Genomic DNA, 17,681 nt, shown 5'->3' with positions numbered 1-17,681 from the left:
TATGCTTATTTTACTTACTTTCCATGCATTGTGTAGTAAGCTAATTGTAAGGCAAATTGAGCATATGTTTCAGGATGTATGTTATGTACTTTCAAAAAGCCTTTCCCATACTGGGTAAAGTATTCAACTGCTACCTCAACATCAGCAGCCTAAAAGGAAAAAAAAACCACATGTATATTCAAACTACTATGCTTTATTCATAAATTTCAATTTTAATAATTTGAAAAAAGAATGTAAATCAAAACTTATAATTTAATAATTAAGTGGCATGTTAGAACATTATATGTAGTATTAATTAATTACAAAATTTTTTTTTTATTTACAGATGAGTCAATCATGGTCTAATAGATTAAAATATAACTATATAAAGTCGCAAAACTAATGTAGTTTTTTTTTCTACGTTCTCTTGTTTTTGTACCATATAAAATAGTCTAGATAAGAACTGATTTATTAAATATTAAATGCAAAAAAGCTATTAGATGAAGTCATCATGTTGAAATTCATTTAAAATTAAGTAATTTAAACTTAAATTGCTTGACAAATCTTACTTTTCTATATTCTAGAGAAAAACACATGCAATTAAGCAACAGACAACTGGGCTCTAAAGTACCACAATAGCAAATTTTGTGCAAACAACATAAAACATAAAAGAACAATACTAAACTATTGAAATAAGTAATCAGTTTTAATTACACTTTTATTTGTTTTAAATTCTGGAGTAATTAGAATATGTACGTAGATTTCATGAGAGTTTTGATGGGTAACTTTAAATGTCCTAAGCATATAAATTAAATGTAGAAGTCTTTAATCATAAAATCTTAAAATATATCAAAGGCTAATTACAATCTTATAACAAGCGTTGAACAGCAGACCAAATTTAGAGTTTAAGACTATCATAATTCAACTCTTGAACCCAACTCAGAAGTCAAGAGAATTTCTAGTTAAAGCATTGGGTCAAACTAGCTTTCGGAGAGGATTTTTGATGAAATTAATCAGCATTTGTGCTACATGGAGAGGAAAACGTCTCATGGTGAGTCTGATGATAAAAAAAGATTCTGACGCATGTTTCATCTACCATTGAAGATATTTTATGTCAGCCCTGTGTCTAGTGCAAGACGGGAGCAGAATTCGTATCAACTAGCCACCGCTGGGATTCGAACCTGAGTCACTTTATTCAGAGGCAAATGCTCTATACCCTGTCCCAGCATGGTTCATCAAATTCTAATTTTATATTTTATAAACGTTGTTGAAAAACTCCCAGGGTTAGCCTGGCGGCAAAGAGACTCTAACCCATGATCCATCTACCACTGAGGGGATTCACAAATTATGATTTGTCAGCACTGTAGTGCTAGCTGCGTGCAGAATTCATACCCGGGCCGTTGGGTGGGGAAAATTCTATTCTCTGATCCCCAGCATAGCTAAAATCCAAGGCTAATTGTAAAAATGCATTAGTTAGCAAATATCACTGGCATTCTACAATGCACCAGACTAATTTTTAAAAAAACTTTCCTAATATTTTTAGACTTATTACAATCGGTCAATCTGCCTTTAAGACTGATTAGGAAGAGTGTATAGAATTAATCAAACTGAGTATGCTTAGGTTCATGGCAATAAACATTCTCTAAATTTATTTACAATAAGATTTCCCTACTTTGAAAATAAATCAGGCTAATTGAGCAGTGAATGAAGTATATTTTATATATATACAGAGAACACGGGAGACATTTCCAATTAGCCTAACACATTGCAAAATGATGATGGCTTGATGCAAAGAGATGGATAACTCAATTAGTCTATGCCGCATACATTATTCCTATTAAGACTTTTATGAACTTAGCTATAGGTTACAAAACTAAAATATCTTACTTAGGTTTGTAGCCTCTAACTTGAACACTAAATTTGACAACAAAAAAAAAGTACCTTGAGAAATTGAGGTTTATTATACAATTTGAAATATTACCATATAATAATAATAAATATTTAATTCTCATAAAAGTTTATTAGATGTTATGGTTTTTAATATAAAATGAATCTGAACAATGTGGAGTACGACATGAACATTCAATGGAAATTATAAGAAACAGAACAATATATATTTATAAGAAACAGAACAATATATATTTATAAGAAACAAAACAACAATAAAAATGTAAATGTGTGACAACACTTGCCATTGTTTTGTAAAGTTGCTTTGCTTCAGCGATGGCAAAATTAATATCATCATCTAGATGAAACTCTAAACGTCTTGGAGGTAATAAATCTCTCTCAACTGTTTTAGTACCCTGTTAAATATTTTAGAAGAGATATTAAATTTACAAATATAGGAAATAATGTATACAAATACAGCATACAAGAGAAAAAATATAAATATAACAGCAGTTCATCTCCACAACTCAATTTGAGAAATAAATAAAAATTGACCTTATATCAAATCTTTCAGTTTGTTTCATTTAAGATATATTTTGTTAAAAAAAAAAAAAAAAAATTAGGAAAATTTTGAATATATCTCAAAATTTAAGCGAATTGTAAAAAATAATCACAAGTTACTCTATTTCTTTTAATTATTTTTTGAGAAATAGCAATTTGCATTATGAGCTATCAAGTACAAAAAACTATAAGGTTTTTTCATTGAAAATGTGTAATAAGTACCCAAATAAATCTATATGTGCACTTTACAAGCTTTTGAGAAGCATTTAAAGTTTAACAGAAGGTAAGAGAATAAGGGGAAAAAAAAGATTTCTATTTTTAAATATTTGTTCAAAATGAACTTTAAAAAGAACAATTAAATTGAAATGTTAGATAAATGGAAAAAACAAAACGCATTTTCATGGCTATAGGGAAGTTTTTACTGAAATTAAAACAATAAAAATTCTTATATACATTTACTATTGTAATATAAAACATACTTTTTTTCAAATTTATATTTACTTACCTCTTATATTATTTAATCTCTTAATGAGTTTTTTAATATTTCATTTTATTAAGAGATACACCTTCCATTACTGTAAAAAAAAAATCCCTTCACAATTACAAACAAAACAACAACAAAAAAAGGCATTAGGAAAATTTATGCAGATAATGTAACCCATATTTTTAATAGTTCAAAGATTTAATACTTTCTTAATTCATTTATTTCCCAACAAAATTTTGCAGAAAAAATGGAATAATAGAATGTAAAAAAATATATATATGCTATTTTATAATTGATGCCCGGTGGCTGAGTGGTAGCACTTCACGCTCCCCTGTCACAGGTCCTGGGTTCGATCCTCCGGCCGGGCAAGGTTGACTCAGCCTTTCATCCCTTCAGTGGGTCGATGAATGAGTACCAAGCTTGCTCGGGAACTAAACACTGGGGGTTTCGCGCTTGGCTAACTGCCTAACCAGAACCCCAGAGCCCAAGGTCAAGAAAACTGAGATGGGCACAGTAGGCCTTGGCCCTCTATGGGCTGTCACGCCACTGAGTTTAGTTTAGTTTATTTTATAATTACAAATATGTATTTAGCTTTAAACAAGTAACATAACTGTAGGCATGATTAATATACTGTACCTTCCAAACTCCTCCATATTCTTCTAATGAACTAAATGCAAAATGATTTCCAACAACTGGAACAAGGCCATCAAATGCTGTATGCTAAAAACAAAAAAATTATATTGGTTAAAACACTTAAATTACATTTTACAATGTCTTTCTGAAACAACACACAAATAATAGAATTTTATACAGATAGCCATAAAATATATTTATATGCTGAAAATTATCGTTAATCATGAAATTATAGTTCATTGAAGGTAATTATATTAAAAATAAATTTTAACAAATGCATTTTATTTCTATACCTACTGTTACGTTAGTAACTAAATAATTCGATTAAGACTAAAAAAAATTCTTTTGCACAAAATAATTTTAATAGCCCAATATTAGCATTTAATTATGTCACTTAAATACATTGTTGACTTAATACATGGTTAACATCATATACATCGCTTAAATACATAGTTAAACACATAGTGTTTAAAAGATTATTGATAGAACTTAAATATTTATTATGTAATTATTTTTAAAATTAGAATATTTCAAAATTTGTAAAATAAAAATTATTAATATTTAATTCAATGTTTGTTTTTAACTCTGATAATAGATACTTTTATATCAGTTAAACTTTGAATTTTTATCTAATATCAATTTTGTTTGTCTGTGCATCATAAGACCTACATTTTACAAAACATTTTTTAAAAAAAAATAATACATTTTAACTAAAAAGTAAAACTGCACTTCCTTTAAATAAACTGCTTTAGAAAAATATGAAGTTTTTTCTCTTATACACATTAAAAAAACTGGAGTGTTGCATTAAAAAAATTTTAAAATACATTAAGATGAAAAATATCTACATTTTGGTATATTTACTACTTTTTGGTATGCTTTTCCAATTGTAGTTAAGCTCCTTGAACACAAAATATCTCTAATTTCAGTTATTACATAATAAGTGGAATGAAATGGAAAAAATCTTACATCAGAAATTAAACCAACAGAGCCATTTTTGTGAATGACAAATACAGATGATTTATCTGCCCAGCGATTGGAAGGATCACCCGTTAAAAGTGATTCAGCAATCTACAAATAAAGAAGTCCTAAATATGAGTAACCATGAAAAATACTTTTCATCTCACTAAAACTGGATAGAAGAAATCAATAAGTAATGAACTATGAATTCTGAGAAAAATTAAAACATATGACAAACAATGTTATAAGAAACAATTTTAACTTTATATACATACACACATAAATATGGGGGGGGGTACAAATTCTAACCCCCCCCCCCCCAAAAAAAAAATGTAGAGCATACAGAATGAAAGTGCAAGAATAATATGCACATTTTATGGAATAATATAATATAAATTTGAATTAAACACTTTAATAAAGAAAATTTATAATGTTTAAATAAAAAATAAAAACAAATCCGTTATAGTAAAAATTAAAATTCAATATTTATTTAATATAACTTTTCAGATATTATTTCTATTTCTTGAATTATTAGAAGTTTTAAAATTTTTAAATAGAAAACACTTTTTTTTTTAGTTTTTTCCTAAAAAAAATCACCTCAGCTAAAAAAAATTAAAATAAAATAGATTACAAACAGTAAGTGGTTTAAAAACTCACGTTCTCCAAGAGTTTTTGAATTTTTCACTGTGCAATAACAGTGTATTAAAATATCAGGGTTTTAAAAACCAAGTACAAATGTATGGTGCCAACTATCAAAAGCACGAAAAAATAACTTATATTTACAATGAAATATGCACAAATAAATTGTATCAAATAGTGATTAATTAAATTCCCTATTATTGAAATCAGCAAAAATTACTTAAATTTGAAATTTATGTATTGTAATATTGCCTTAAAAATATTGGGTCTTTTAAAACCATGAGAAATTTTGGAGCAATAACCCATGAAAAAGCGATCAAGAAAAAACATAGATTTATAATAGAATCAGTGTGAATTAAGAGCAATAAAAAGTGATGACTTAAACGTGTGATTCAAAACTTAAAACATCCTTATTTGAGAGCAAATGTATCATATTCTGAGAGAACAATGTGAAATATTTTTTATTTGAGTAAATTTTTTTAGACTTAATAATATATTTAGTTTAATTTCAGAAATTTTTTTACTTGTTTTTTTTCAGTGAGAGACTTATGTACCCAGCATACCAGAAATTTGTTATCTCATAATCAGAAATAGGGGTTTAACTTATACGCCATGATAAATGCCATAAATTTTTGTAAAATTTCAACAAAAGTTACAAGCGCAGGTTATAGGAATTACACAGCTGGAATTTTATGAACTATAATGTGCAAACTGACAAGCTGGAACCATACTACACATTCAAAGAGTTCTAATGTCACAAGGTGATTTCAAGTGGTCATCCGTGTACAAACTAAGCTCTATGATGCTTGACACCAGTAACCAGACAAAAAATGCCATTTTTATCATGGTCTGTTGATGTTTGATTAATTTGAATGTTGTTGTCAAGCATATTTTCTTTTAATTTAAAATAAGTGTAAAAATGATTTTAATGGGGCTTTGATCTCAATTTAGTAATTTTATTTATGCATAACTTTTACATGTTATAATATTTGACACTTTTGTAACTTTTATTCATTCCTTCTAAGATAAGCTTAAGACAGGCCCAAATAAAATAGGAATCACACTTTAATGGTCATGCATTTAAAAGGTTATATTTCTAACAATATTTCACAGTTTTCAATGTTATTAGAGAAAAAGTATGTTTGAAAAAAATTATTACCTCGCAATTTCTCATTTGTATGATCACCAGAAGGTCAATAGAGAAGGAAAGTTTTATGTTTTCATTTGAATACACATTAATACATAGACAAACAAATATAGTTTCTAATAGATTTGAATCCCGAATATTCTTATAATATTACCAATCAACAAGTTTAAACATCCAAAGAGATTAAATCCATGCATAAAACCAATAATGAAGAAGCTCATTAACCTTACACTAGCTAAACCAACAGGCTCAGCATCATCTAAAACAACCACTGTTAAGGCAGAACTAATAGTGTCCATGTGCAATGCATTTTCTGGATGTATTTGAAGTAGATGAGCTCGATTCTAAAGAAAAGAAATATATTATAATTAGATAAATATTTGAAACAAAGTAACAATTTTAAGAATTCACATCACAGGAGAGAAGAATATAAATGCATTAAACAGAGAGGACAAATTTTATGGTTCACAAGTAAAATAGCCAATTATAATTTTTGTTGTTACATTAATAAGCTGACAATTTTTAATTTTAGTTGTTATGACTTGTAAATTTATTTATTTGAACTTATACTTTCAGTATGCTTTCAAAATAATATAAATGTAAACAAATTTTGGAACATTATAAACAAATTAATTAACAAAATAAAAATTTTAATCTAAAATTAAAAAAGAATTACATTAAAACTACTTGTATTTTAAAAAAAATACCATGCATTTTGGACAAAAACCTAATTTAATATAATTTAATATCAATATCATAACTTTTTTTAAAATTTATTGTTTTTGTACTTTTTTTTAGGTTTAAATCTAACTAGCCTAAATTCTAAATAACCAAAAATATCAGCAATTATAATCCCATAAATACAACATCTTCATACAAATTACAATTGGTTTCAATAAAATAATTCAGAGCAAATAATTGTGCCATGCTGTAGCAACAAATCCAATTTCAATATATAGCCTTTTCTTATATAAAAATATATATAGATATATAAATTTATTTAAGAAAAATTAATTCATTAATACAATGTAATTTGGAAGAAAAAATTCATAACCATGAAAAGGATAACTCTAATTGTTACTTAACTACTAAAGCTGCAAACAGTTATTTTAAAATGAAAGTAATTTTTATTAATAAAGACAAAATTAGTTAAATACATTTACATAATAATATATTCTTCTTAAAACAGTATTGGATACAAAGTTAAACAGTAATTTTTAATCCAAATGATATGGTTTTGAAATTTTTTTGTCTTTTGTTAATATTTATTTTTATTCCACAATAATCATTTTAAAGATATTATTAAAACAATATTCTAATACATAAGAAAAATTTGAGGGCTCAATTTTAAATAAAAAATCCTTTAAAAATAAATAACAACTGATCTCTTTTTATGTGTACAAATATTTTTGAAGATGGGAAAAAAATTTATTAAAACAGTATTCAAAAGAAAGTCTTGTCAAAATTTAGAACATTAATATCCTTAAATATTGAAGATGAAAAAAGAAAACATTTAATTTAAAATATTTTTTTCAGCAAAAGCAAAATGCCTTTTTTTATCTTAATTAAATTTATTTATAGTAAATCTCCAATCATCTGAATTATTTTGGGAAACAAAATTAGACAAGTAAAACTATAGTATGATATAGCAAAGCATGACATCTATAAACTAAATTTAGTTATAGTTAAGAAATCACAAAAAAATTCAAAATTCAAACTACAATGTTTCGTAATCATTCAATTTACATTTATTTATAACAACATGCAAATTTTGCTTTCTACCTTAAAAGTAATAATTTGACTTCAAAATTCTCATTACTCAAATATAAGATTGCAACTAATCTATGAAAGTTTAGTTCGATTTATATGTATGATATACTACACCTTCGCCCAGGTTGTTCTATCTGCCACCGTTAAGGCACTAACTGATGATCCTGAGCCATTTTCCTTGCACCATGACTGAATTCGTTGAAACTGTAACTGCAGTTCTGGAGGCAACAAGATATCTCCATACTCATCAACAGCATCAAATGTAAATATATGACCACAGTGTAAAATTACAAGGTGAGTTGGAGACAATGGTTCTTCAAATTCTGGAATTGAATATGCTTCTTTTAAACATGTATAAGAAAATCGAAACTTTAATTGAAAAGTTATTTGAATTCATTTCTAAATAAGCTTATAACACTTTTTCCTAATGAATATAATGCGGCATTTGATGTTAGCATCAGACTGATTTTACCCTGAAAGAAAACAGGTTAGTTAGAAATCAGATTTTTATCTGAAAAATTGGAATTGGAATTTATCACTTTTATGGGAGCACAGATATGAAAATAAAGACTTAAAATTACTTTTTTTACCTAATTTTAATTTTTTTAAAGATATTAAAAAATTTTCATTCATTTTTTTGGCAAATTGCATTTATTTTGTCTATTTTAAATTTGTATCAAAATAGATTAATACTAAACTAGGCTTAAACATAAGAATCAAAAAATGTCTTTCATCATCGTTCTCTTGTTTAAAAATAGTCATATTAATAAAATCTTCATTTAAACAAAACTTTCATAAAATTTCTAATGCAATTTCATTCTGAGAACAGAAGTGTTCAGTTTTTTGAAAAAATATACGGTGATACCGCCAAGAAAGACCACCTCTATATTTTACATAACAACCTCTTCTATTTACGACTGTCATCTGAGATGCAAATAAGAACAATGATTTTTCACGTAGCACTTTAGATAAGTCTTTTGTTAAAAAAAAAGGATTAAAATGAATAGAAAAATTTTAAAACATCTTCACTTTTTGCAAAAGGCTTAATTTATAGTACTAAGTATACTTGGGGACTAAACACTAGGCGCTGACCACCCAAGTGAAATGTCCGCACCCCAGAAATAAGATCAAGAAAACTGAAATGATCTAAGTAGACTCTGGCCCTCAATGAGCTGTCTCTTCACGTTTTTTTGGTGGGGTTCTTTTTTTATACTAAGAATTAAAATTTATATTCAAACTAATATGTAAAGAAAAATAACATCTAAAACAGACCAAATTTTATATACACATTTACATTTAGAAAAAAATGAACCAATTTTTTTAAAAAAATATTTCTTAAATCTTATGCAAAATCATAACAATGACAAAAAAAAATATTTTGCAAAATACCAATTTAAAAAAAAATTGGCTGACTACCTCCAACTAAATGTATGTTCTTTTCAAAAGTCACATTGCTTCAGTGTAAAGAAAAGTTAAGATTATCGTTGAATATTCAAAGTGTTATTGTATATCACCAGATAAACATTTTTAAATAATTTTTTGTAAAATTATTAATAATGAATACTACTTTATTTCATGAATCAAACATACCTGTGTGAAAATATGATTCAATTCTGTCAATTTTTTCTCCAGGTATTCGAACAGTATTAAAATAGCGACGGAATTGATGCATAGACCAGGGAACATTATGAGAAGAATGAGGCTTTAATCGTTCTCTGAAAAAATAGCTCTAAATTAGAATATAAAAAGCTCTAATAATTGATTACATGTAATAAAACAGAAAGTATTCAATTTCACATAATTTTGCTTAAAATTTAAAAATAGTTTTGGTAGATATGATATATGATTTAAAACAAGTTTGTAATTATCTTAATTTACTACATTGTTTTAACAGCAAACAAAATCAGTAGTTCAAAAATGAAAGCTACCATCTAGAAGTGAAGCAGATTAGTATTTGTCAATTCTGCTTTGTTACAATGAGATCATTAGCAAATTTGATTTTTTTTTTTTTTTCATTTTGAAATAAAATCTATTTCAAAAGTTTGTTCTATTTATTTTGAATTGAATATATTCAGAAATAAATATAAATAAATATTTCTTTTTTTTTATTTATTTATTCAAAAATAAATTCATTCCAGAAAAAAATAACAGGGTGCATAGCAAGATTTTTCCACAAAAAATAAGCACCTAAGCAGTCAAAAAATATTTTAATCACTTTCGAAAAAAAAAAATCATTATAAGGATCTGTGCAGCAATAAAAATTATTTTTTCTATCGCTTAAAATTCTTAATTTATAAACATAAAATGAATGAAATTTAAAATCGGTTTCAAAAACTTTACATACCTAGTTTCTGATAAATATTGCAGAGAAAATTGTGCATTTCCTGCAATTTAAAACGACAATTGCAACGGCAAAGAAAAAAACTCTTTTTAAGAGATAGAAAATCAAGCACTTTTTACAAGCCCCGAATAAAAAAACCACCTTTAAGGGCTTTTTAAAAACGTAAATCAAAAATAAGCATCTTTAAGCACTTTTTAAAAATGCTACGCATCCTGAATTATGAGAAACAATTTAAAGCCTGAGGTTGGTCTTTGATTATTTGGAAATATTTTACTCATTATAAGAGTTCGCTCTATGGAGTGAAATGAACCAGCTTGTTCATTTTAACATTATGGGGAAATATATGGGTGTTTATGATAGGGTGTTGAATTTAACCCTTTGACATAGAATTTATTTATTAACATAGAATTATTTGACATAGAATTATTAAAGAAAGATATTTTTTATATTTTTTTGTTATTTTGTATGATCTAGATCAAAATAAGTGAAAAACATATTTAGCATTGTAATAATTTACATTATAACAAACAGCATGAAACAGCAGTGTCTTTTCTATGGTTACAGGAAAAATCTTTCAAACACGCCTCATTTAAAAAAAAAAAAAATTTCAAATTTGCACTCATTTCCAGTTATTTAGATTTAAGATAAACGGTTAGTCATCATTGAAATTTCTTTAAATTTTTAAAATCATATATTGACAAATTTTTGAATATGAATGAAAAAAAATTCAAACTGCTTCTTCTAGATTTTTTATTTTAGTATAAATATAATTCTTATAATCTAACAGATATTTTAGTAACTATTAGAGTGTTTTTTATAATCAAAAAACATAAAAATTATTTTTTCTTGTAATTACAGCATTAGGAAGGAAAAATATAAAGGAACACTGTTGATCCTTTCAATATCTTCATTAAAAGAATGATGTTGATAACCCAAATTTTTTTTAAAATTAGAATATAGTAGATCAGGTTGGATGAATATGTAACAGGTTTTATAAACATTCACAGAACTTTTTATCCAGATTGACCAATAAAAAGGCCAAACTTTAACCCCATAAAATATCTGTGGGACATATTGGAATAGCAGGTAAACAATGAACCGAGCGATGAACTTGAGCCATTTGTGAAAGCAAATCCTTAGCTTAAACTCGATAGTAAGCACAGTGTACCAAAAAAAAGGATCCCCCTGAACAACTTTTGATATAATGATTGGATCTTCTTGTTCTAGGACTCGAGCTTAATGGTTCAGAGGGGGGACCTCAAATATGCTAATTAATTAGTGCAGAGGATATTTTAAGTAACAGACATACTTTCTTTGAATAAACATACCTCTTTAAAACTATTAAATAAAATAATAAAAAATAATAAATATTTACTGAAATTTATTCTTTTGCATAGAATTATCTTTGAATAAACAAATTTTATAATTGTGTGCAAGAAATGTTCAGTTTCTTAAAAGTTCTCAAGATACAGCAAAATAAGCAAAAAATAGAATTATAGTAAGAGTTCCAAATTTTGGATCACTCTCTTGAGCAAAATATTATGACCATTTTTCACTAATTACAGCTACCCTCTATATCTTGGGGTAAGAAATCCGAATCCATTAACAGAAAAGTATGTTTATTCAGAGAAAATACGTTTTGGGGTCTGATTTCATAAATTAAAATATCGTCTGCACTAATTAATTATCATCCTTGAAATCACCTTCTTCTTATTCAGGGTGGTCTGGGGGTTTTTTTTCGGCCCACTGTACATGAAAAATGTTGTGGACTCACTTCAAATTCAAAAAAGATTTACACAGTATTAAATTATATTTTGTAAGTTCTCTAAGGGGTGACAAATATTTTACCTGTGTAGCTAACATTACATTAAAATTAAAAATTGATTAAAGTTTGATAACTGAAAATCAAAGTATCATTTAACCAGTAGGTAACACTAGTGGGAGGGAAATAGTTTTGGAGAAATGATATTTTAAGAAAGTTGTACAGCTAAAATTTGATTTCTTGAGAACTACTCAATCTGGCTCAAATGTCATATTTTGCCAGTCAAAAATTAAATCTTTAAAATGTTATAAAAATTTGTATACCCTACAATTCAAAATTTTTTATACTATTATTAAATAAAATAATAAATAAAATTTGTTTTTTTGTTTTACAACAACAAACAAAATTTATAAGTCTGAGTAAAAGTTTTTGATTAGCTTAAAAGTTTCTCGAGAAATGGCAAAAAAAGCAAAAGGTAAAATTAACATCAAGATTTTCAAACTTTTGACTACCCCTCTGACCAAACCATTCCTCCTGAGAATATTTTCCATACTGTAGCTACCCCTTCCCTCATATTTTGAGGGTCAAGAATCTGAATCCATCAATAAAAGTATGTTTGCTCAGAGAAAGTAAGTTTTTTTTTTATCTTGTTTTGTAACTTAAGATATTGCCCACATTAATCAGCTTATTTATGGTAGGTGCTTCAACCATTAAGATTAAGTTTTGTGATGTGAAAAACTGATTATTAAATAAAAGTTATCCTTCTCACTCCTGTGAAAATGACGGGGTGAGGTTCCGCTCTCGTCATATTTCTGGGCTGGAGTGTTCAGTAGTAACGTGCAAATAAAAATAAAAATAATTCTTTTTTTTTTTGCCCGGAAAACATTTTATTTCTCATTTTACACACCAGATGGCAGTACCAAGATATTTTTAAGGTAATTATAGATAGTTTATTTTAAACTAGATGTCAGCACTAATCAAATACGTGTCGGCAATCAGGGATAAAAAAAATAGGCAATTTCATGACCATTTCCTTGAAAATTAACCGATCATTAAGGGGTTAAGATGGTCACTTTTTATTTTATTTTTTTGCATGTGTATATTCACAAATTAAAAAACCAAATTGTAAGGCTGATTGTTTTCATAAAAAGTTACATACTCTCTAAGCAGCTTCCAAAACTGTAATTGAAAATACATATACAAAGCAGCTCTTTCACTTTGTGATTCGGATAAAGGAGGCCAAGTATCGCCCATGTTTGTAAAACCAATCATGCTACATAATGGTATCAAGGGAATTCTGTTAGATAAGTATGCAACATCTTCCCACCACTTCTCTAGCTAGAATAATAAAAGTCATTATAATATTTTTTTTAAAAATTATACCATTCAAGTGCATAACAAAAATGTAAATAACTGGAAGAAATAGATAAAATTTAAGGATGTAAATATGTCATAGGAAGGTAGAAGATTTCTTACATATAAAAGGATAACTGAACATTTAAGATTGAAACTTATAATACATTGAAACATAACTAGAATATTTTCATCAAAAATGGCAACAGGAAAATTATTATTTATAAAAATAAGGGAGCAATGTACACTAATTTACAGTAAAAAAATTGCCTTATTTTAACAAAGTATATAAAATTTTATTGATAATGATAAAAGAAAAATGCACTTCGCAATTTAGAAACATACAATAAAAATGCATTGAAAATATCATTAAAAATAAGAATAATAAAAATGAATATTATTTATATGAAATGAAGATGAATGTAGTTTATACAAATTTACAGTAAAACTTCAATCTATTTTAACAAAATAAATGTGATTTTATAATGTACCTGATGAAAAAGAAAAACTTTAAAAATAATGGATGTAATTATTATTAAAATTATTAATTTTATTTATTGGAATGGAAAAATTTTAGTTTTCCCAAATTGAAAGCATGAAATTGCTCGGTTTTAAAAAAAGCAGACTTAGCAAAAATAAACTATAAAAGTAGACTATAAACAAAAATGTAAATTAAAATAAAAAATTTTTATTGAATTACTACACATGAAAAGGAATAAAAACATTAAATGTCCCAATTTTTAATGGCCCAAATTTACTCACATTTTTTTATTTACAAATTTATAAGATAATAGATAAAATCTTAAATTGATAATTCGTAAAAAAAAAAAAGAAAAAAAAGGAAAATAAAGAAAAGTTACACTGTAGAGTGGTCCAATGCAATTATAACTAGTGGCATACAGAGAGGGGGGCAAGGAGGGCAATAGCCCCAAGCATCTAATCAATTCAGGCATCCAATACTTCAAATGCTAAAACATTTAAGTACTTAAACATTTATTAATTTTTTACTATTTTTTATACAAAATTAAATTATTTTAAATTTGAAGCTAACAAAATATTTTATGAAGAATAAAAATGATTTTTAGGTATGATAAATTCAACAACAAAAAACTCGAAATGAAAACAATGAAAAATATTCTTTTATTTTTAAAAAAAGAAAAAATAATTCGGATAATTTTCCAGAGATTTTTTTAACCTCCAAATAATTTACAACTATATAAAAAGAATCTTAAAATATGGTTAAAAATCTCCTATCTAATGTTTTTTTTTTTTTTAATTTCACGAATTAAATTGGCTATTTTCTTTGCAGAAAAAAACATTCCCGTTTTTAAAGACATCTAATGTAAACTAGAGTATACCCTAAGCGTTTTTAGAAAGACAGCCCGACTTGCCTGCTATTTTATGTGTCCTTTTTACAAAAATAAGCCCTTAGAAGCACTACCTTTTTATACAAATTCCATTTTTTTAAAAATTTAATCACTTTTTAAATAACAATTACACACAGGTGAAATTATCTGTGTTTATAGGCTTAACTCTGATTACTATTAGAAATATTTATTTTGTGAGGATTGATCTCAAGTCATTAAATTTTTAAAAGTTTTCATTTTCTGTTGGGGAGGGGGTACATTAATAAATTTTTTAAGTGATTTTAAATTTTAAAATTATTTTTAAATAAATAACTTTTCATAAAAAATTCACTTTTAAAAGTTCATTTTCTTATTATTTTCAGTTTTAATTATAGAAAAATGCTAAAGTCGTTAATCAATTAATCATTTTTTTTTTTAGTTTACTTTTTTTAAAAGAATTTTCTGCATAGTGATTGTCTTTCAGCGTGTCTTTAATTATATTTTATAAACCACAAATTTTTCTCTTATTTTTTATAATGAATGAGAATTACTTTCTGAATTACCTACACATACAAAATAGTATAAGAGGATAATTTAAAAATTTACACAATAATCCAATAATTTACCCAATTCCTTTCACAATCAGCTTTTTTGGCCAATAAAGAATGAAGATCTTTTCCCACACCAGTTTGGAATTCATAAACAAGCTTTTTGGTATTTTGAAACTCATCTTCCGTTACAAATGGTTTAACTGAAAATAAAGAAATTAAGTACTTTATTTACAGGATATTTTCTTCTTTTTTGACGTAGAAAAGACATTAATAACTCAAATAAAAAAAATTTTTAAAATTTACAAGTCTAAAATAAAATTAAAAATGCATAATTAAATAATTATGTACAAAAGTTACACTGTTTTGGAAAGAATAATTTTCAATAAAAAACTTTAAATCAAATAATAAATACTAGCGTAATAATAAAATAAAGAATGAAACCGTGTTTTCTAAGTAAAATGTTTTGTTAACATGTACAAGTCATACATTCAAAGAAAGATCTAGTTCAACTTAAAATTTACCAATCTGTTTTATTTCTCCTAACGAAAGTTTGTTTTTATTACATTATTAAATAATAAATCAATGCATTCAAGTTAAAAATCTAAGTAAAGGTGCACAGATACTTAATGCTCAAATGATTCATTCCTTTATTTCACATTAATTAAACTAGAAAGTAAATTAAAAAAGATCAAAAATACTGAAAATAGAAAATATTTAACTTATTTAATAGTATAATGGTAAAGCTTTTTTGTAATTAACAGGTCACATTAAGTTAAAATAACTTTAAAATATAAGTGCTAATTGCTCAAATGATTTATTTCTTTATTACACATTAATTAAGTAAATTTTAAAAAAAATCAATAATACTAAAAATATAAAATATTTAGTTTATTTAATACTATGGTAAAGCTTTTTTGTTATTAACAGGTCACATTATGTTAAAATATAAGCGGTCAATTTAAGCAATAAAATAAAGAAAAACAAAACAGAAAAACAATTGACTATTTATTAGGTTTACATTTTACAAAGCACTTTAAGGTAACAGCTGAAAATTAAATATACAATGTATGATATTGTAAAGGTAACATTAATTAGTTTTAGTATTGCTGTCAGAAAAATTCACGATATTTTTGAAACATAGAGATCACCAAATATTGGATTATTAAAGATGGAGAAAATAATCCAGATTCACAAAATAATTATTATTTGCCAAGTAGTTCAGGAAATAAAAAACTATTTAATTGTAATAGTTAATTAAAATTCCATTAAAAAATTGGTTATTATAGTTATATCATTGCAAACAAGGTACTATATCAATCCAAAATTTCAATTGTGATTTGAATATGTAATAAATTTCTATGAAACTGTTTTTAGTCATTATGCATAACAAACAAAATTAAACAAACTATATGATGTTTATTGGAATCCTGTGTAAAATTTTTTACCTGACTCTAGATATTTTGACAGTGTTTGATTCAGCGAAGGAACTGGAAGACTCGGAAGGGACTCATCATTGACAAATGTTTTCTCAGTTTTGGAGGTATACAAAGCATCTCGTTTGGGAAAATCTGAAGGATCTTTTGTAGGACTTTGCTTTCTTGGACACTATAAATAATAAAATCTGAATTATTTAATTTTACACGTGACAAAAAAAAAAAACAAGAGCTGAAAGAAATATTAAATTAAAGGTATGTTTGTAATTACTTAGGATAAAAAGACATCTATAGAATTCTAAACGGAGGCACAAGTGAAAAGCATCAAAAAAATTTAGAACTCCTTTAATTTAATACTTTATTTCATTTAGTTTTTTGAATGTATAAAAATTAAATTAAATAAAATATAGTTAAATTAACTTATGCGAGGCCAATTAAAAAGTATACTTTTATTCTCATTTGAATATTTTAAAATGATATTCAACTAAACTATCTAGCAGTTTTTAGTAACATAAGCATACATCAATATTATAAAATTCTTAAATTTGTATTTAAATATTTTAGATAAATCCATAGGAAAATAACTCATCATGCAATGAGAACTCAGTAATAATTCGAATGTTTTAATAATATGATATAAGGTAATAAAATAGATTTAAGAATTTTGACATATCAACTTAAACAAGTTACATAATACTAGTTGATATAGAAAATTTTTTAATTATATTTTCCATAAGAATTATTTTATAAAATAATTCTTATAATATAAGAAACATAATTTTAAAAATGCTACATAAATAACGAATATTTTAAGTTTATTAAGAAAGATCTTTGAAAT

General features: G+C 25.8%; 1 protein-coding gene across 2 annotated transcripts in view; it reads right to left on the bottom strand.

Annotated features, from left to right (window-relative positions):
* CROT (Carnitine O-octanoyltransferase) overlaps window positions 1-17,681 on the bottom strand; it is a 51,081-nt gene that overhangs the window by 16,790 nt on the left and 16,610 nt on the right. For both annotated transcript variants that reach the window (XM_021146451.4, XM_016049784.4), the window contains exons 2-11: window positions 16,856-17,015; window positions 15,486-15,610; window positions 13,320-13,498; window positions 9,648-9,772; window positions 8,172-8,380; window positions 6,518-6,631; window positions 4,511-4,612; window positions 3,548-3,631; window positions 2,172-2,282; window positions 19-149 (exon numbers count right to left, since the gene is read on the bottom strand). In XM_021146451.4, the coding sequence (XP_021002110.1) occupies window positions 19-149; window positions 2,172-2,282; window positions 3,548-3,631; window positions 4,511-4,612; window positions 6,518-6,631; window positions 8,172-8,380; window positions 9,648-9,772; window positions 13,320-13,498; window positions 15,486-15,610; window positions 16,856-17,015 (1,340 nt within the window). The remainder of the gene's footprint in view (window positions 1-18; window positions 150-2,171; window positions 2,283-3,547; window positions 3,632-4,510; window positions 4,613-6,517; window positions 6,632-8,171; window positions 8,381-9,647; window positions 9,773-13,319; window positions 13,499-15,485; window positions 15,611-16,855; window positions 17,016-17,681) is intronic.

Source organism: Parasteatoda tepidariorum, chromosome 9 (genome assembly GCF_982258835.1).
Source record: "Parasteatoda tepidariorum strain Cologne lab strain chromosome 9, Ptep-v5.0, whole genome shotgun sequence".
Taxonomy (NCBI): domain Eukaryota; kingdom Metazoa; phylum Arthropoda; class Arachnida; order Araneae; family Theridiidae; genus Parasteatoda; species Parasteatoda tepidariorum.
Note: the sequence above shows the minus strand (reverse complement) of the source record. Positions and strands in the feature narration are given on the sequence as shown.